The 21,587-nt window shown below is 34.9% G+C and overlaps 1 protein-coding gene across 2 annotated transcripts; it reads right to left on the bottom strand.

Annotated features, from left to right (window-relative positions):
- Positions 1 to 1,006: 1,006 nt before the first annotated feature.
- tefu (Serine/threonine-protein kinase tefu) lies at positions 1,007 to 21,367 on the bottom strand. Of its 2 annotated transcripts, none has more exons than XM_046618243.2 (18): positions 20,863 to 21,367; positions 20,313 to 20,450; positions 18,508 to 18,958; positions 16,406 to 16,759; positions 15,580 to 15,982; positions 10,561 to 15,023; positions 10,108 to 10,437; positions 9,339 to 9,641; positions 8,287 to 8,501; positions 7,857 to 8,200; positions 7,282 to 7,760; positions 6,977 to 7,200; positions 6,279 to 6,395; positions 5,739 to 5,894; positions 4,882 to 5,027; positions 3,712 to 3,818; positions 2,756 to 3,034; positions 1,007 to 2,164 (listed from the first exon to the last, which is right to left on the bottom strand). In XM_046618243.2, exons 1-18 carry the CDS (start codon positions 20,932 to 20,934, stop codon positions 1,986 to 1,988), a joined length of 8,760 nt encoding a protein of 2,919 aa, XP_046474199.1. In that variant the 5' UTR covers positions 20,935 to 21,367; the 3' UTR covers positions 1,007 to 1,985. The 2 variants fall into 2 exon arrangements, with proteins under 2 accessions (XP_046474199.1, XP_046474203.1); XM_046618247.2 differs by having other exon boundaries at positions 1,008 to 2,164; positions 18,865 to 18,958; positions 20,863 to 21,366.
- Positions 21,368 to 21,587: the final 220 nt, after the last annotated feature.

The raw sequence follows: 21,587 nt of genomic DNA, 5'->3' as shown, positions 1-21,587 counted from the left end.
TAAGAAGCTTCGTTCTATCTCTCCCTATAACAAAAAAATCGCCGACAATCACCTTTTTACCTTTTCACCGGGATGTATTACAGTTACTCTGAATTTTTTTCCATACGGACACTTTTCGAAAAACAATTCTGCTCCTCTACCCAACGTAGATATTTCACCTGCGACTAATGAAAACAGCGTTTCGATTCTATGCCTACGAAAATTCAAGATCGAGAGAGCAAATGAAAAGTTGTTGGAATAATTATGAATATTAATGTTATGGCATACATCGAGCGCGTGTCGTATGGTATCCCATTTCGAAATGAATAATTCTTCTATTTTCATATCATAGCCGATTATTGTAGATAATCTAGTTCCTCTCCTGGAAAATTATAAAATTTATAGTATGCATTACGTATTAATCGTAAATGGATCATATACTTTTTGTTCTCTGCATCACTATTACATCTGAACTATTATTATTTATGATCCATGTATACATTCTTCTCTCGGGTATCTATACTTTAATGAAATCACTGTTTTGCTACGAATTTTGGAAGAAATTTATTCTTGTTATTAATTTCTTGTATCACCGACAAGTCGGTAATTACACACAGGCTAAGTACTTGCTTAGGCTCTCAATTGCGAAGACTGTGTTACTCGGAAGGTGAATGCAGCCAGCATCATGTCGAAATCGGTAACTCAGATGTTCTGCAATAAGTTCTCAACTCTGTCATTGGACCATCTCTGGGAGCGCAAGTGCACGACGATTTTCGGTTATCACACCAAAGCCCAATTACGGCAACTGTCTTTATATTCTTCAGTCAACGTAGGAGGACCAGGATGTCGGGGATGACGGGGGGGAGGGCGGGGGAGGTGGTCGGAGGTGGTTGGAGGTGTTCGGAAATGGTAGGACGTGGTCGGCACTGGTAGGAGGCGGTAGGGGGTGGTAGAAGGTGATCGGAGAAGGTAGGAGATGGCAGGGGGTGGTAGAGGGTATTGGGAAATGGTAGAAGTTGGTAGGTGTTCGGAGGTGATCGGAGGTTGTTGGAGGTGTTAGGGGGTGGTAGGTATTCATTATCCATGTAGTGTTAATTTTTCTAAACTTGTGCCTATGCAATAACAGATGGTTTGGTGAAATCAGTTTTGCGATGAAACAACGAAATCATAAACGTATAGGTGTAAAAAGCGAAATTTGCAATTATAAGCGTAAAAAATAATTATCAGTGATTATTTATAGTCTAACGACGGGACTAGTTATTCAACATAATTGCAAATTTTTTATGTTGATAATGAAAATAGGTCTCAATACCGTCGAGTGTTGATTGGTATACTGACCATCAATCAATAAATCGAACAAAAAGTTAATTAATCAATTAGAAAACCATTAATTAAATCCTAAAATTAATTTATAAATCAGACAGCGCTACTACGAACTGAAAATACGTCTATTTTGAAACCTATGTTGCCTGTAGCTCTCTTTTAAAACCTCAAGATAGAATGTATTTACTGGTATTAACTTAACGAGATATGAGTACATTTATTTAATAATACAATATTCTTTGTAGTTAGTAATACAATAACAGTATAAAAAAAATGTCAAAACTTATACTGAATAAAAACTATGCTGTACATGGTTCATCTTTACTTATCACATTCGTAATATCACGACTTTAGGTAGTTATGCTGATTTTCACTTCAAATAAGCTTGTATTGTACCAGTGATTTGGCTTATTATCTGTTTGATGAACCTACAGTAGACGTTCTTGCAGCCCCGTACACAGTTTCATGTAAAGAAATTTGGCTTTCGTCGGGAAAACTATGCAAAACATTATTATAAAAGTAAGAGAATATCACAACAGTTATTCAAACCTTCGTTTACGCATTGCAGATTTTATGGCACTGTGAAATTGTAGAGATACTTTGACAATTCGAATCTCCCGGAGGGGATATCGTCAAGTCAGCAGAAGTACAATAAAGTTTTATTATACAGATTAAATGGCAAATCATAGGTAGGGTTGCCACCCATGGTATAATCGAGACAGATTAGTTGGATCGTGGGCCTCTTGAATCAATCTCTCTACCTGCCCAACAACACTGGATGCCGAACCCTCTTCTGTCCCCTGCAGTTTCTGCTCTAATCGTAAGAGTGCTCTCTCTGCAAGTTTGTTTATTTCTCCAGCAGCTGTAAAATACCTATCATTGTAATACGTTGCACCCTATCATTACAAAAAGTTCGAACCAATTACAAATTCAGTGCTGTACAAGATAACGAGTAGCAGATGATTATCAGATTGTTCATATAGAAATTCATCCAGATCAGATGAAACGTAGTATCTCATGCAATTATTTCTATAAAAAATTAAACTCTTATGTCCATATAGATAATCAAAAAGATAACGATACAATCAGGAGATTCTAGATAAACTGAGGAAAAAATCATTGATTCCGCGAAATATTTCTTTACGGCATAAAAATTCATGTGCCTCAAACAACCCAATGTTTCAGCATGGTAGATTGCAAAAAGCTTCTTTCAGGAGGACATTTTTATTGAATTATTTACTTTGGCAAAATTATATCAGAGTTTTAACTTCGAATAGCATCGCTTAAATGTCAGTAAGCAATTTACGTCATCTTTATGTTGTAAAAAAAAAATTACATTGAGCAGTTCATCTAGATGAAGATAAAAGATAAATTGGATCTGTCTAAGATCATTATCCTTGATGAAATGATCTAGCTAATATACCACACTGATTACAACTATATCTGCACAAACCTTTTGGTTGTTCCGAGGAACCTTCTTGTTCGCCTTTTTGAAGACTGTAAGCCTTAGCGGGAGTTATGGCCCATGAAAAGAGGGGATCATAAAGAAGCACTTGTAGGAGTGTTATAATGATTTCTTTATGATGTCGGAGCACGATTATAGTCTCCTCGCAACTTCTCCTCAGAACACCTTCTACCCCTGACACACCCATCGCAGCCTCGATATCTCTGGTCAATCTAAATGGAACGGTCTCTGGAGTCGGCAACACTTTACCTTGCTCAAATGCAATACCTACGAAAATTAGTTAAATCGATATTGCAAAATGTTCTTGTTATGCATTCACAGAAATAATATGAAAAAATACTTAAAATTATACCAGTGTAAAAATCTGTGGGAATAGCGAATTTTCAAGTAAAATTGTGGTTTCATTTCTTGTAACGATTTTGTTATGGAAAACAGTAAAGCATAATTAACTATATTAAGACGTTTCTAATGAAGGAAATTGATGAAACTTTTATCATGATTATTAATAGGTGTGTGCAATTAATTCCAAATCACGAATAGTTTGACACAATTATTTGAATAATCGAAAATTGGATTCACTTTTCAAATCCAAGTTCACTATTCCATTTATTCGAGCACCATTTTCCTGCACACTTATTTGAGTCTAATTACTTGATCTTATATTTTTTTGTATAACCGATTTTCATTCCAAGAGAATTTCCATTTCAAGATTTGGAACATGATACAATTTTGATCACAATGGGTAGTTGATCAGGCTGTACTGTCGGTACATGATATGCAAGCATCAAAATTGTTGGTGTTTGATAAATAAAAAAAAGTACATAATGCGGTCGATTGCGCTATAATGTATTCCTTTATTTTTACTTAGGTATAGATTTGGTGAGGATCTTCTACATAAGACCTACACCGATAAAAAAAAAACATAGAATGATGAATTAACTTACCGAAGTCGATATGAATTACTTCAGCTGTCAATTTGTCCATCAGGATATTGTTCACGTGCCGGTCGCCAAGCCCCAAGATGTACCCTATCATTGAAGTCGTTGCCACACTGATAAACATACAAATAAATACTTTATGTGGAATACTCTGTCGAGTAATTTTGACCCTCACCATTTCTAATTATGTCAAAACTTTGTCAAGTATTTCTGACAACACCGATTCGAAGAAATGTTTTTTGGATTGATTTACTATTGAGGCAAAAACATTCGAACATATTCATAGTTCCACGTTTTTCAGAATTCTTAAACAACTTTCGAAAATTTCGTTCGTTAAGATCGGTTCTATGATGGAATAATTTTTTTCTACCGTTTGGAATCCTTTCCCAAATTTTAGATTGACAAAAATCAATGTTTTCATATTGAAAATTTACAATTATTGAAAAATTTTCTACTCTATGAAAAACACGTTAAAATTGTCTAGAAGATGAAATTCATTTTTTTTTACCATATCTTATGATGTATCTGAAATATGTTACTTAACAACATCGCTATCACCTCATTTGAATTTAGAATACATTTTTTTTTTTTTAATGTATTTTGTCTTTAAATTAATTTCCAACGAACCATGATAAATTTATTTATTAATTTTTCTATTTTTTTAAGCACATTCTTATGTTTATTAATTGGAACGTAGTTAACCTGATACTTCATAAAATTTTTTAAAAGCTTTAAAAAAATAATTTCACCTTGCCACCCCACATGCTACCAATGTATTCCTCGTGAAAATCTGTGATTAAAACGCTTTTTTATTTCTCATAAGAAGTTCCTCATTTATGATGATTATAGTTTAAAATTGTCCAATCTAGAAGCATCTGATGGCTCACAACAGAATGAGCACAGGGTTGGCAGATCGTCATTTGATCATTATGCGTTCGCTACCTGTTGTGAGTAAATGCTACCAGATCGGCCAATTTCTAACGGCTATAATTTACAGACAACAAATTTCCTGTCCTATAAGTAAAAAAGGTTTTAGTTGGAGATTGTTATGAGGAACACATTCGTGGCTTACAGGGCATTTAATCCTGGGTCACCCTATATGTTAGTACAGTATAGTAAAATGTATCAAAACATCGACAGGGTTATACCTATGTTTCATCTTTCAGCATGACTTACCTGTGCACATAGGCTAATCTTCGCTCAAACCAAGTCTCTGGGGATGAGAAACTCTCCAAGAAGAAGTAATGGAAAACTGGATGAAGATGTTTACAACAATCTATATATACCCTAAGTTTTTCTTGGTTTGATTTCTTGAAGACTGCCTAAAAAGAGAAGCAAATATCATGTAGGAAGGTCTCATTTTTTATACATACACAGACACAAATTATTTTAAAAAGCGCCGTTCTTTGGCAGACCCAAAATGGAGATCAGAATATCGAAGAAGATGGAAAATGTATACCGCCGCTTTCAACATTTCAACAAACAGCATTTTGCTATTCAATTTGGGACGCAGTTCATAGAGACTGAGTAGAAAAATTATTTAGATCAACAAAGGTTTCTGTGCAGTTATTGGGAAAAATATTTTTACACAACAATCATAATTAAAATCGCAGAAATATTTCGTTACCTCAACAAAAATTTGGGTACTTTGAGTCAAATATTTTTCCCACAGCCTGCAGATAAGCCGATAATTCATGCAAGCAGTTCATTGTCTTAATATAAAATCAGATTAGAATTGGGAGCTTAGTTTTCATTTAGTTCATTACGGTGATTGTGAATTATTGATAATAAATTGAAAACAGCGATCTCTTCATTTCATCATCAGTTACTAGGACACCATTTTCGTCGCAGATGATTACCTGTTGTCATTGATTTTTCGGATTAGACAACTAATAGCGGACTTTAATGACTAAATAATGCTAAACAATCAAAATTTCAATTCGTTTCAATCGTCACAAATTATGTGAAAATATATTATTACATAATATTTATCGATAATTGTGACAGTAAAATAATACATGTTCTCCTCTCACCTCCATTTTCATTCTGCATTGCCTTGTTGTATAATCATTCGGATAGTATTTTTTATGAAGTCCCAAATACCCGGGAGATCCCTCAAGAATCGCACTGAGAGGCAACGTATTATTGCACCATTCCAAAATACCGCATCTTCGAGTAAGAGGTACCACCTGCCAAAAGTAAACTGGTTGAACAATCGATTGTTTCAAAAGAAGCTTTGATACGCATTTGAAGGTGAAAGAGCAGGGGAAGTTTTTATTATGGCAGTGACAAAAATGAAATCTATAGATTTGCAGTGACAAATTTTGGTTTTCGTGTCTCCATGATGTACCGAACCGATTCACCAATTTGCCATATTAGTAAGAAAAATCTACGCGATAACAAGCAAGGATGAAGGACATTGATTACCCTATGTTCACTATAATTAACACAAAAAACACGACTGGAAATTTTTAAAACCATTCTCTTTTCTCAACATTTGAATTAGATGGTATGGCCCATTCATCCTTAATGAATGAATGTGTGATTACACTCGTTCAAATCATTTGTCATACCTTATAAGTACGGACATTCAGTCTACGCTTGTTGGCCTCTTTGCTGGTTTTGAGAAGCATATTCATAACGGTAAATACTTGTTGCATAACTGCATCCTGCCTTAAATCATCTCTTCCCTGAAAAAAAAAAAACATTAAATGAGTCGTCAAAATTTTTTAGTGTGACACAACAAAAGAAATTATATTGACCACTAACATAAATGTGTTTGACAATAGCACTATTTTACGGTAGGAACTTGAACTACTGATTATTGATTATTGTTTCTAATACAAAAACAGCACCTGTTATCACAATTTTATCCATAACAATGAAAAAGCTCGCAATTATTCACATGAAAAACTTTGGAAGGTGCTCGAAGTGGGATCAGACGGCAGCTACAATGGATTTTATGAATCATAACATATAATTTTATCTTTTCAGTGAAGTATCTTCACTTTGTAAACGTTTGTACATATATTATTATTATAAACGCATCGGTGCTACATGGTAAAAAATTTGAGTATCCTTTACCCCTGATGCTATGATAAACCTCGCCTCTAAAATTTTTGCGTAACTTTCGTGATTATTTTTAGTGCAATATATAAAATATATGTAATACGTGAGGGGGTTTCTGAAAAAAATTATTTGAAATTTTGGTGGACTTCCCCATATGTATTCATGCATAATTTCGTAATATTAATACTTATTACGTATTTACCTTAACTAACTGATTCCTCCTAATACCATCAGTCCCCAGGCAGGTAATTTTCTTGGGAGCATTAATACCTCCAACAAGTTCAAACTCATTCGCATATTTTTCAATGCTCACAATTCGATCGTAAATTTTGTTTGGTTTTATATCAATCGATAATGTTGGTATTAGAGTATATTTGAACTTTTCAATTTGTTGAACTGAATGAGAGTGGTTCGGCACTGGAAATTCTGAACCAATCGAAACATATGATTAAACATCATCTCAATTTTAAATCCTGCTGTACTTAGCAAATCAGGAATTATACATACTTTGGGAGTTACTTTTTGCGGTTTCCAAGTTTGCTAACATGATCAAGGAATGTGCCAATTTCTGCATTTCTTGTATAATAGGATTGATATTGGTAGACATGAGATTTTCAATCAGTTTTTGTGCAGCTAGAACCCGCGGCTCAGGGCTGATCTTCTGCCTTTTTTTACCTTTTTGGAATTCATGATCTTTATGCGAATTCATTAGCGCCAACAGTACTGGCAACGTATGATGCGGATGTTCGATAGCACATCTTCGTAATAAATCATAAATCTGGTTAGAAAATACATCACCAGAGTTTGTCATGTGTGGGGCTAGTTGTGGCACAAGTAAGACAAATTTGTAAGATTGAAGTTTGTTGAGATATGCTTCTAGCAAATCGCTGGATTCTTTATTATGAGTATTGTCAAGCCATAAAGATACTAGTCGAAACACCAACAAGTTGTGATCCTCCCCTTGCTGCAATGTCAATATATAATACCTGTGATACAATAAAAATTAATCAAATTGTAGATATTAATTACTTTGCTATTTGTAACGTCCAAATAGTTATATTTAAGCTTCAAGGATCACTTACTTCAATGCAAACAGCAAGTACATATTTTTCTCTTTTTCAATATTTTCCAACTCTGCCATATCGTTACTGGTTTGAATTTTATTGAAATTAGCAGCTCGCCTCTCGTCGACATCTTTTGGATGCTTGGACAAAGTTTCAGCTGTCATTTCTGAGTAAGCCACACACTCCTTAAAGCTTTCAAATTGTGGTGATTTCATGTAAGATAATATTCGCTGGTATTGAACGTCAGCAAATTGTGCCAAAGCAGCTTGTGTATCTAACACATTTTTTTTGTCTCTCTCTGTTGGGTTTTTTATCTGCTCACTGTACTTCAGAGATGTCAAATAGTACTTGTCAATAACCCTCTGCAAAGATCGAAATAAATCCTTAATCACCTCTGGTGACATACCTAGTGAGATCTCTCTCGGAACAAAGTAAACTGGATCATTACTTGCGGATTTTCTGATTTGGTTTCAGCCATCCAATTTCCATATTGTGCAAATGCCTGTGCTTGCATACTTAGACTCAAGGTCTCATTGAGTAACAAATTATGAAGAAGATGACGGCCAAGTTCTTGGTCCCCACTCATCCATGCCAAAACCGCTTCTTCATATTCCAAATTAGTTTTTACTTCGGCAGATAATTCAACCTGTTTCGCCAAACTGCCTATCCAATAAAAAATTATCACAATTTACTAATGAATTATCTCCCATTTTTTAAATAAATTTATAACTGAAGTCTTCATATTTTAATCAGACTTTTAAACAATTTAAGAATTTACAGAAACTTCTATTGATATCAGAACCAACTATAGTTGATGTTAATGTTTAGTTAAATTTTGAGTGCAACTAGCTACTCGACAACTTTCTTTCATTACTTTTCTAGAACTTTTCTTTACTAGTAAACGAGCCGTAAAAATTATATTTTGTACGTTACTTGTCATCATTGTATAAACCAATTCAATTATTCAAAGTACCATCAATTATGATCAAAATGTCTTGTCACTAAAATTCTCTTGTTTTTTTTTATAAAATGGTTTTTTTTATTACTTTTCATCACCTGTAGTGAAATGAAAAAAACTATTGGTTTCGATTGAAAATGATTTTCTCCAATTTCAATAAATATTTATGTTTTTAGACGTCTGGTATTGGAAAACCAGGTTTTTAGAAAAGTAATGGTCTGTCTGTTCCGACAAACTACCGCTATGATATCGAAAACGACTGGATAAAACAATCGGAGATTTATACAATGTCACATTCAAATGATAGGCATACAAACATATGACACAGTTCATATGACGTTTGTAAAAAATTTTATACAAACTGCTCGAACATGAATAAAATAATAAAATGAGAAATAATTTGAAAATTCGAATCAGCAAATTACAAAGGTGGGCACAAGTGATGATGAATAGTGTATCTTTTTCTTATATGAAATGGAAAATCATCATCGGATTATAATTAAATATTTAAATTACAGAGCAATTTGGAGAATTTCACATACCTAAGACTCGGGCAGATGTTTGAAAATATCCATGCTTCTTAGATAACTGATTCAATCGAAAATATGTATCAACAAGAGCATTTTTGATAACTTCGTTTTTGCTTTTTTCATTAGATTGTAACAAAACTATTCGTTGTGATAAAATCGGTTCAATATATTCAAAATCATTAACTCCCATAGAATCTTGCGTGCGCCATTTTTCAATCATTAAACTATAATCATTAATCTTTGCAAAGTATATTTCTTCAATTTCACGCAGCATTTGAAGTTGAGATAAAGCAGGGTAGATCGTCTTACAACTTTCTGAAAAAATTAATCATTTGAATGAAATCATCATTATTTACAGATTTGGAGAACTTAAGTTTTGTAGCCGATATTAGCCAAATAACGTGTTATCATTTTTTTTTTTTTTCAAATACTCCTGGACTTGACTTCTCTTATTTTTTAAAATTATCTCACTGTGCTATTTCTGACGAAAAAACGAAGATTGGATGTCTAGAACCTAAATTATAAGATTTACATTTGTTCAATATTTTCTGCATTTTTTACAAGTACCTGCAGTTTTTACACTATATCGTATGTGCAGTGATATTCATGTATGTCCGTCCACATCTAGCTACCTATTTTCGGTTCAAAACAAAATGCGAGTCTCGATTCTATATGAATTATGTGAAAAAGTGACAGGAGATCCAGCCAATTCTTTCACGTCGGCTACAGAATATCAATACACCTATACAAACTTAATCACTAAACAGATGTCATTTCTTACCCAAACTGATGTTCCGCAATGTGTTAATAATGCTAACGCGTCCATTATTTATAGAAGTTTTGAGGCCGTCTGTGTCAAGTTCATGAAATGATTTAAGTGCGCGATAATGAAATAAGGGATAGTTATTATTGCCAGAAGCTTGAAGGCTAATGCAGTTCTCTTGTTGCAGATTTATCATTTGTTGGGATGTGGATATACTCCAATCTGACAATCGCCAGGCACACTCATATCGACAATTGCTATCTATTTCTTCATCGCTCCTGTCAATGGTTTTCACAAAGGCACCTAAGAGATATTGTAGCCCAGAATGCTGCAGTGCATCAAGTAAACCTATCAACAAAGAAATACAATTACGAGGTGGAACCAATATTACCAGTCACTGGGTTAACGAAAATAGAGCAAAGCATGTAATTTAGAAGTCATTATTTTCATAGAGTAGATTCATTTGCATACCTTTGGTTGCTTTTTTGTTGCCCAGCGATACTTCTATATCATATGCAAGAAGTACTTTGTTCCATTTCCGAAGCTGAACGTAATGTTCTATTTTGGCTGAAGCATTTTGAAAATATGACCTGCCACATCCATAAATAGCATCTGGATCTCCAATTTTTATACACGCTTCTCTCAGAATCTCTTGCAACACATTCCCATTTTCAGATTCAATGTCAGAAATGTAATCGATGGGCGTTGAATAATCAATCACTGGACATTCTTTCAGTAATTTTTCACACCACAATTCAGCATAGAGCACGGATGTAAAATATGCTGAACAGTACTGAGCAGCTTTTGCTACATGTAAGTAATTTAATGGAAATTGATAATTGTCCACCGACTGTGATCTTACGTAATCAACTACATTCAACATGCACTGAACTGATTGCTGATTCAAACAGATATTATAGTGCATGTCACTAGGGGATGATTTGTTTTTCGACTCATTGGTATTCATAAAGTGAAGATCAAAGAACCGATTGATGTAGTCGCATATTCCAGTGCACAATTCTTTTTCTATATGCAATATCAAATGAATTATCCATGGTAATATTTTTTCACAAAAGAATACATTAGCTCTACAAACTGGTATCAAATGTTTCAAGTAAGAGTTACTGAAACAGTTCAGTATTTCACATGTGATGTCTGATATCCAATCATTATGAGAACGCTTCGATTTACTGAACCACAATTTTTGGTCCTGATCGATGCAATTGATGAAATTTATCTGATCAATTGTATAAATTTCTTTTACTTGACTGGGTTTAGCAACGAATGGTCTGATGTATTCAATTCGCAGCAATTCCTTAGTAACTTCAAACTGTAGTTTTAAGTTATTGAAACTTTTTTCGACACATATTTTTTCTCCCCAGTAAGAAGCCATGATCTTGTATAAGGCTTCAGATGTGGCAGTGAGAAGCAATACGTCGGTGTGGATCAAGAAGCTTGATAAGAGAACAAGCATTCTGTAAGTACATGCGAGCATCGGGTCTGCGAGTAACTCTTTGTGATCACTTTCTGGTTGTAAGATCATTGTTGATAAATGGGCAGGCCCCAACTCGCCTAAGCATTTTGCAGCCCTGAGCGAGATATCGGGATCAGAAGACGAAGTCAATTTCACTAATGCACAAATTAATTGATGCAATATACTAACAGCACAATCTTCAGAAAATCTTTGAACAGACCCAAGGCTCTGATAAATTTCTTTTAATTCTATTTTTCGCGTCTCCAACTGCTCCAGTAAGTTTTCAAGTTCTGCAATACTGTAGTCCCCCGTGTTTTCACTTCGTGTATTTAAAAAGTGTCGAATTTCGTTCTCCAAGCTGTGCTTTTGCCAGCTTTTATATTTCAATTTGAAATGTATATCTCGCAATACTTGAAAAACTTCATCCATGGGAAACGAATCTAATCTTCCAATCGCTTCTCCAAGTAAGTGATTTTGTTCCACAATAAGGAAGGTCAATATGTTGGAAGCATGTCTTGTTTCATTAGTTTTTACAATTGGTATCATACTCGTCACTATCGACCTCAAGATCGGTTCAATTTCAGTGTGCCTCGTAGGTAAAATGTACTTGAGCACATGGTAAAGGTAACCACAAGATGCTTGACGAATACACCTTAAATTTTCCTGTGTGAGATTAATCAAGGTGTAACAAATATCTCTGATAATGTACGCCGAGATCTGATCAAAATAATTGCGATCTATTTGCTGTACTAGCATCATTGAAAAATACATGTAATGATGGAGTGCCTTTGATTTATCCTCAATCGTATTTACATTGTAAATACTGCATTTTAAATCCAATAATACTGCTTCTATTACATGTTGCTTTTCTGTGGCGAGGAGGTGAAGCAAGGAATGACCAGGTCTCATCATATTCTCATCTAAATACCTGAAACTGCGCATAATATCTTCATGCTTGAAATGTGGTGGATCATTGGACGAAAATTTAATTGAGACTGTTAAAAACTCCATGAAATGATCTTCATCGTGTAAACGTTTGATCATGTCAAGTATAACGCTTTTTAGATTGTTTTCAAGTAACACAGACATTTTTTGAACTGTTCGAAATTCGTTTTCATTGTTGTAAAATTGATTGAAAACATCAGTTGCTCGTCGGATATCGAGAACACTAATGCTAGCAGATGGTGTAACTGGGTCTGCAGAAATGCATGGTAACAGCCAGGCGATGAGACGTGGAAAACAATTCTCAACAACTTTGTTAAATGCCATACCAAATTGATTGCATAGATTGTATGCCTCTTTCAAGCTGCATTTTTGAGTGACTATCGGTACGATGATATCCATATGCTTTTGATAAAATTCGTGATCGGATGAGCAATGAGCTAGATGTAAAGGAAATTTTTTTAAAGAACACCCATTTTCCAGCCAATGTGTTAGAAGGTAGTTCAAATGTTTTTCAACTAGGGAAGATGATTCTTTCATTTGTAAAGTCGCACTGATGCTAGCTAACATCTTCTGTGTAATGTTGGAGTTGACGGTTTTGTCTACAGTCAGTCGAAACGTGGTTAGCAACGCTTCGCTGCGAAATATAGCACTGGAAGAAATCACAATACCCATCATATGTAGAGCACTTGCGACGCGATTCGTTCTTTCGTCTTCTTTTACTTTTGCTTTGAGTTCCCCTTGAACAACGAACAAACTGTCGACCACGGTCTTCAGATTGCAAAAAAATCCTTTCAGCCATTCAAGATTCACATCACATGAAGCAAATAATATTTGCAAACACTTTATGGCCTGAAGACGAACAACATGAAACGGACTTTGAATATACATTAAAATATCTTCTACAACAGGTCTATCTGCATTAGTGTGCCATTTAGCCCACTCGAAAGTGGTATCAATTTTTGCAATCATTTCAAGACAGTGAATGAACGTAACATATGTTGATGGACCGTAGTTATTTTTATTTTGTAGAAAATCATGGAATTTGTGTAAAATCCGCAGTGAGTTTTGGCGTTGTACAACAGTACCTGTAGAACTCATGTGGAAAAGCAGTTTAGATAAGATTTTTAAAATACTAGTGGCAGCCTCGTTATCCTTATGCCAAATTATACATAACTGCTGTAAAAGTTTCAACGAACTTTGAATCATTTTTCCAGAAAGTGATGCCGACTGACAAGACGTCAATGACTTCAAGACTTGAAGAGCCATTTTCAAGTCATATATTTGCGTCAGATCATAATTGTCTGACTGTAGAAGAGTTACCTGCAAATTTTCCTGTCTTTGAGTCATACCATCGCTGTTAACCATACAGCAAAATGATGCACATACTGTACAGGCTTTCATTCTTATAATATTAGCTTCTGACAGAGAATCAGTTTTCTGAAACTCATCGCTTTTTCTTATAAGTCTATGCCTTTCCGATAAATCATTCATATTTTGTATATAACCAATACTTGTGTTGCAATCATCCATTTTGGATTCATCATTCATATTTCGCAGTCTTTCGATATCGGTCAGTGATAAAATGTTTTTCAGCATATTAGATTCCGTGGATGACCGAAGAATATCAATTATGTCAGTGTGATACGGTGTGTTGTACAACACATATAGAGCTGCCAATATGTCTATAAGAGATTTTCCCCTGAGCTTCCTCTTAGATTTTATCATTTCTTCGATCGACAGCGATATTTCTTGCAACGAATTCTTGATTATAATGCCAAATGATACTTTCATACTTTCTTGTGCGATATTCAACTGGCAAAAGTTCGAAAACACCTTAGCAACGACTGCTGTCTGTAATATGAGAATATTTACAAATTTCGACTCACTGATTAGAGTATTTTTCGTTACCAAGTCATTGACAAGTATATCACAATTGGTTTTAACATACAAAACGTTGTTTCTCAATGCTTTGCTTTGTGGAAAACTGTTGATGTTGGTTTCGTCACACAAGTTACTTTCAAATGCTGTCAACAAGTGTACGCGCTCCATACTTGTAAGACTGTCTCGTGCACTTTTACGTGGCAAGAAATGATTTGATAGGGATTCGTTATTCATCCCAAGCCTTGATTGAGAAACGTTTGATACGTTAACTTCAATAACATTGTGCCAAGATTTCAATGTCAAACCAACCAACAGCTCGCAAACATCTTCAATAGGAAACTCAACATTCCATTTACTTTGAGGGATGGCTAAAACCCATTGTAAAAGGCGTACTTTTACTGGTACATCATTATGTAGCATCAAATTATTCTCATGTACAGGTGGTTCTGCAGAAAGCTGTAATATATTATGCTGACAAAAAACCAACAGACTATGAATACTGGACTTTGACCATGTGACTGTGTCTTTCAGGTATAAGTTCAAAAGGTCATTGGTATCAATTACTTTCTTGTTTACCAGAAGAGACTGCAACAGTTTATGAACTTGGTCGTCGTTCTCTTTTTTGCTTACTGACCTGAAATAAATATGAAAAGTGTAACTTTATGTAAAAAATAATGGTAACTTCATTACGCTGAATAAATATGTACAATTCTTGAAGTACATGTATTATACTGACATGAAACTCACAATAGCTTGCAAGCAATGCACCAAATATACCTGATAATAAATAAATCATAAACAATACACCTTTCTAAATTTTTAATTGATTCAGCTTGATTAAAAACGCATTTTGTCGCTGATACTGATTGGTAGTTCTGAGCGAAGTTCTTAAGGTGTACATGAATCTTGATAAGTTACCTTGAGGCTATATATTTCGCTGCGCTGTTTTCGTCTTTTATTGAAAATCAGCAGTAGTGACAGTGTTAGTTTTTGATCAAACTTCCTCAATTAAGACTTCAGATATGTAATTCAAGAAGAATAATGAAAGATCAAAGATTGTACAATCCCTACAGCAAAGCCGAATGTGAATAAAAGATTTCATACTAGCGACCTTACTCCATGTCGAAACTTTAGTGTATTTAGATACTTGAATTGAAACCTTACTTTTCACAAATTAATCTTACACTAACCTGAGAGTAGTGTTCCATATCTTGAGCCATATTGCTTGAATTTCAGTATTTTTTATCAAGTCAGTCGAAAGTTTTTTTTCAAATTCTACCATAACTATACCCAATTGCCATAGTTGGAACATGACATCGGTATCTGTGCATGCATTCAGTGATGTATTCAGAAATTCGAGTAATGGAAGGAAATTACTTTCTTTCACACATTCAGAATACTCTGTTATCAAGGTGCTCAAAATTTGTACCGAGTATTTAGATTCATTAAGTGGGGTAGTTATAAGAACATCGATCATTCCTTGAACACCAATGACAGTTCGCCTGCGTTTCGGTGGTTGCGGCAAAAAAATACTTTCATTTATTGAAATGTCACTGTCAATGGACGTTGAATCATCTTTCAGTTGCCATGAAACTGTGAATCAAAATTACCATTGTCAACGTCGAACAGTTTTTTTAAACAATCCTACAATGATAATAATCAATGAATTTTCAAATACGGATTGACAGTTTAGCAATTGTGAGTGAAAATCGAACATTTTATGCAAAAACAACTCAACTCTTTATTGCTATTTCTCAAGGTTTAACTTATTGGCACAGTGAGAATAATCACTTTATGGTCCTGATTGTAATGGAAAAAACCAGAACAACTTAGTTTAAAATTAAAAATGATCATCTTTTTTTTGTTGAAACACTTCGAAATCAAGGTCTCAATTATCACATATAATATCTATGCTTTCAACATATTCCTGTGAGAAATGTAAAGAAACTTAACCATGTATGCAAAAATTACAAGTTAAGATCATTAAAACTGTATTACGAAATTAATCGATCTTACCTTCACAAGCGAGTTGAATAAAGCTGTCTGTTACAAACTCTAATGCGAGATTGTTTATAACCATGCAATAAATTGCACGCAATATATTATTCCATGTATCCCAATTGCAAGCATAGGCTGCGTTATGATTTTGCGTTACACTTCCAGGGTGGTGAGCTCGAACTACTAGCAGCATCCAGTCATATTTAGCACAGCTACCATTCAAATCGATTGCAGAACGCATAACAATTTCTCCAAACTCACAAAGAGCCATTCTACTTTCTGGACCAACTTGTTGACATACAGCATTTACTAGTTTGAATGTGTCATCGGAAAGATTCCTTGGGTCAGACTTTGCATCATTGAGGACTTCGACTAAAAAAGTGATTTTTACTTGTAAGTATAATTTGGTATTGCTTCATTTGGTTATTTTTGTACATAACTGGCATTTGAGTTCATTATGTCCAATTAAGACCAACAGAAACTGTTTGATGCTTGCAGGAGGGGTTAATCACTGTAATAATCTGAAGTACAATCTCATCTAATTTTGATTATCTCTTGTAATCTCACGTAATCCTTGTAATTTTTTTTTAACCATTGCAATCTTCTATAATCGATTGTAATCTTTGATGATCTCATTAAATTCTTCATGGTATCTTCGTAATTTAAAAAATCTCTTGTGATCTTCAGACTATTTTGTAGTCCTTTTGCCGCATGTAATCTTTGTAATCACTATTAATATTTGTAATCCTGGGAATCGTAATTCTTAGGATACTTGTGATCTTGATAATACCTCGTAGTGTTTTGTATTTTCTTTGTATTCTTCATGTTATTTTTCAAATCTAGAAATCCTCGCCGAATTTGAAATTCTTGTAATCTTTGTGGCCACTTGTAATCTTTGCAATATTTTGGTATCCTCTATAATCTTTGTCTTTCCTTCTAATCTTCGTAATCTGTATAATCTCTTTATAATCTGTTCGCGCCACTTTACTATTATTATATTAGTTTGTAAATTTATCACAGCAAATACTTTAGTTTCGTTATATTTGTATGTTGCACCTATTTACCACGTATAAGGTGACTAAAGAGTCACAACAGTAGATTTACTTTCTTATTCCACATGACAAGTAGTTCAATGTTATAGTGATTCAAATTATGTACTTATTGTCCGCGCCAGAAATTCGTGGGCCGATACTCGAATCGGCAGTTACGTACGTTCGCTTGGCCGGTGAGGGCGCAGCGCAAGTTAGTTAGTCTCGAGCGCTCGAATAGGTAGGACGTGTTAGGTTTTCCTTAGACACGCGCGTCGATTATTTCGTCTCGCGTAGTTTTAAGAGTTATCCGTTTAACACGGTCGGGGGAGACGTGGTTCACCCTCCGGTTGGGCCGGGGGTGTCGCGTCTCCCTGGGCGAGCGTCATTGCATTTCAGCGTTGGTTCCCGAGACGTCGGGACCGCTGTTTGCACGGCATTGGGCCACCTTGACGCTCCCCACTCCCTGCTTCCACGAGTGCGTGGAAGTTGCGGAGCACGGTTTCTCATGGAGACTTAGATAAGTTGGCTTAAGATTATTGAATGATCATTCAATGTAGTTGACAAGGAACGCACCAGCGACTGTATTATCCTGTTTTATGATGATCTGATTTGCAGTTAATAAACACTTGTCTTGCTTCGGCTTTTCCCTCTGCACCGTGAGGGTTTTTATGCCGAAGCAAGCGTCTTGTCTTTCCCGCGAAATCGTGTTATTTATTTATTCACCCTCTCACTCACTCATCCCATTCCGATTGAAGTTAGAGAAGAACTCTGGTCAAACGACCAAAACATAATCTGTGTAATTTTTTGTAACTATAATCGGTATAGTCACTTAGTCTTGGAAATCTGTGTAATTTTCTTAATCATTTTATAATCTGTGTAATCTTTGCAATCTCTATGATCTTGGTAATCAGCTTGTGATCTTGGAAATCAGCTTGTAACCTTTGTAATTGTAATCAGTGTAAATCAGGTTTACATAGTGACTAATCCCTCTTGCTTGCATAAACTGTGAGCAATTAAGACTGACCCTGAATACTTGGTTTGGAGAATGAGAAACCTCATGTACAATTTGGACTTGATGCAATTCAATACCTAAAAATTGAAGAATCCCTTTCAACCTTAGAGCAAGATGTGATTGTGTGCAGCCATGTTGTACTATGCCACAAATTGCCCTCAAAATTAAAATCTTGTCAATGTTAGGATGTGGGTTTTTGTACAATCCAATACAACTATCCAACAATTCCTTCCAATGACCAGATGACATATTAGTTTGGTATTGTTTAACCGGCAGTACATGGTTCACCAAAATAGTGAGGTATATTTTTTGATAATCCATGTATTTGTGATCAGAAAAAATTTGAAGTATCAGTCCCACAAGGTCGTCACATTTTAGAAATATTTCAGAGCTGTTCGCTTTCTTGATTGTGTCCAATATAGTAATCGAATTACTTCGCTGAACGGACTCCTTGTTTTCCTGTGCTCGTGATAGTTTAGATGTGGAACCTGATGGTTTATCGTCCACTCGCATTGATCTCTCTGCTTCCTATGTTTAAAATCAGAAACACAACAGTGTTATTCTGATGATAATATACGTTGACTGATAATATTTTATATATATATTAACAATTTGAGATAGTGTTGATTAAATTTCAAACGTTCATTGGAGAGTTTAATAAGACGAAAAATCTTTAATAATAACCAATAACATGATAACAATGGAAGCAATCATTGTGACTGTCTTGTTATAAAAAGTCGCAAAACTCTAGTGCCCATTTCAGTGATTCATAATGTATGATGACACCAGATATTAAAGGAAAAAAAATTCTCCATGAAACTCATGCACAACGGATCTTTTGCAAATTATCTTTGAAACATCCCTTCTGAATCGAGTTTTGATTATAAATTTTTTTGCTATCGTCGATATAAAGACTGATGTACTAAAAAATGCTACAAAAGTTCTGTACTTTATGCGATTATGCGACAGTCATAAAAATTGACTGCTACTATTTTGTACTTTAATATTATGGTGAACAAAGGATTGTTCACCCCGCAAACTAGTTTAATAAACTCAATATCACAATTGGATTGCAATCATTTGACACCACTTGAAGCTGTAGTAGAGCTTTTCTGTTGAAGGGTCTTGGTAAATATCATAAAATCATTCAAAAGTTGCATAAAGTAACTAATTCTCGAGAATGAGCATTTGTAGTCAGAGAGGAGGAACCGAGATTCTGAGAAATATATTCCCCTCAAAGCTCGTGAGCTATGTTGAGAGGCTGCAATAAGTTTGATTCAGAATTGAAATGAATCGGAAAAGTTCCATACTGTGTAATTTGTATCAATAGACAAAGATGATGAGTGTCGTTGTGATCAATCAGCCGGCAACTGTTAGGATTCGTATGCTTTTTGGAATCCAAAGTTCGCAGACTTTTCCAGGTATTCCAGCCTGAAAGTAGGATTTTTCTAGTAACCTAGTAATTCAATTAGGACTGCTTTGATGATGTAACCAAAAAAATTCAGTTGACACCCCGCAGGATAACGATCGTAAAGCGGATGCAGGGGTAATTCTGCCATCCTACACTGACTGACCCATTTAATATGGAATTTGGACGTAAAAATGAATTGGCACAGTAGAATGCCGCAATTTCACTTTTATACTTTCAAAACACACAGTATAAAAATTCAGCATGTGATTAACACTACGTCTATTTGCACAATGGATACATCCTAAATATGCCAGTTTCGCGAATCACGTATTTTTCCGAAAAAATTAGAGTGACTAAAGTATGCCGTAAAGTTTCACTCTGTTGTGCATATAAATACTTCCTTTAATTTAATAGAACATAAATTCACAATAAAAACTTATCGAGACTAGTTAGTACTTTCAAAACACTTACATGTAACAATACTTTATGTACAGAGTACATAATTGCAGTCCAAGTAGTTGCTGTTCCATTCTGAGTCTTTGAATTTGTATCAAGTTCCTCTATAGCTTCGGCACTGTCATACAGCTCTATTAATTTTACAATGCATTTCTGTAAGATAGAGTCATAAAATGATTATAAAATCCAGCATGTGAGGAGACAGAACAAATAAAAGTTTCAACATGATCTCTCAATAAACGAAATGTTGGATAAAGGAATAAATTTTTAATAAAATCTAGTATCAACAAGTAAAATTTATGCAGACTTTAGATAAAATTTAGCACTAATTTACATTTTATATCCTGCATAAGTTTTTCATGATAGTTCACAAGATTTTTATTGTTGAGCATCACGCGTGACTTTAATCATAATTGACATACTCGGCTGCTGACCACAGACAACTTGTAGCTGCTGTTATTGAGCGTCACAATCTAATATATGGTTCGCATAATTAATGGAACGACAGGAGGAAAATAATATGCTGTAATTGTGAATAGCGCCTGTTTAAAAGTATGAAACATACCTTTCTATCTGAAACTCGACTGGAACTCGCAAGTGAACACACGTCGTGAAATGCTTGCTCGTATCTAGGCATCGTTGACAATTGTCAATGAAGGTTAGACGCATTACCACAGTTCAAACTTTGAAATTTGTGATTGCCGATTTGCACGTTCAGACACAAACTTGAAAAACAATAATCTTAAATTTCTATTCAACGTCACTCGTAAGTATCACTAGATATCACAAGCTTTACATTAATTAACTGGCTCGCACAACTCGTCGCCCGCCAAAATTACCTCACTCTTGAAACGCGATTCGCGAACGACTGATTTTTAATATAAGAAGGGGAACTACGCGTGCGCATTCAATCAGTCGCATTCGCGCACCTGTTGCACAAACGCAAGTTTTTGTTTATAATCATGTGAGAGAAAGATCGAAACAAGACGAAAATGATGAACTCAGTTCTTTTGTTATCTCAAGTGGCGCTACTTATTTGGTGTAATGCATTCCCTACCCTGAACCTTTGCACGAATCTAACGCTGCAGGAGTAGGTCACTGAAATATAATGAGTAGACCTGCAAGAAAGAAAATTCATATTCTCCGCCATTTTTCGCACATGTTCACCGAGGCGAGCGCCATCTGATGGGTCGCAGGACGTCGTGTTGTAAACTTCTGTGGGTGCGTTCCGAAATTAGCTCCCAATGCTGTCAACAATCTTTTATCTCTCTTGCGCTGCCAAGTTAGTGG

Source organism: Neodiprion pinetum, chromosome 3, assembly GCF_021155775.2.
Source record: "Neodiprion pinetum isolate iyNeoPine1 chromosome 3, iyNeoPine1.2, whole genome shotgun sequence".
Classification (NCBI taxonomy): Eukaryota; Metazoa; Arthropoda; class Insecta; order Hymenoptera; family Diprionidae; genus Neodiprion; species Neodiprion pinetum.
Note: the sequence above shows the minus strand (reverse complement) of the source record. Positions and strands in the feature narration are given on the sequence as shown.

What these genes read in the sequence shown, in the direction of transcription:
- tefu (XM_046618243.2), bottom strand. Translation starts at nt 20,934, where the DNA reads ATGCCTAGATACGAGCAAGCATTTCACGACGTGTGTTCACTTGCGAGT. An exon ending in CAACAAAAAAGCAACCAAAG is followed by an intron (nt 10,438 to 10,560) that starts GTATGCAAATGA and finishes CTTTGTTGATAG; the next exon opens with GTTTACTTGATGCACTGCAG. An exon ending in CGCAAAAAGTAACTCCCAAA is followed by an intron (nt 7,201 to 7,281) that starts GTATGTATAATT and finishes CGATTGGTTCAG; the next exon opens with AATTTCCAGTGCCGAACCAC.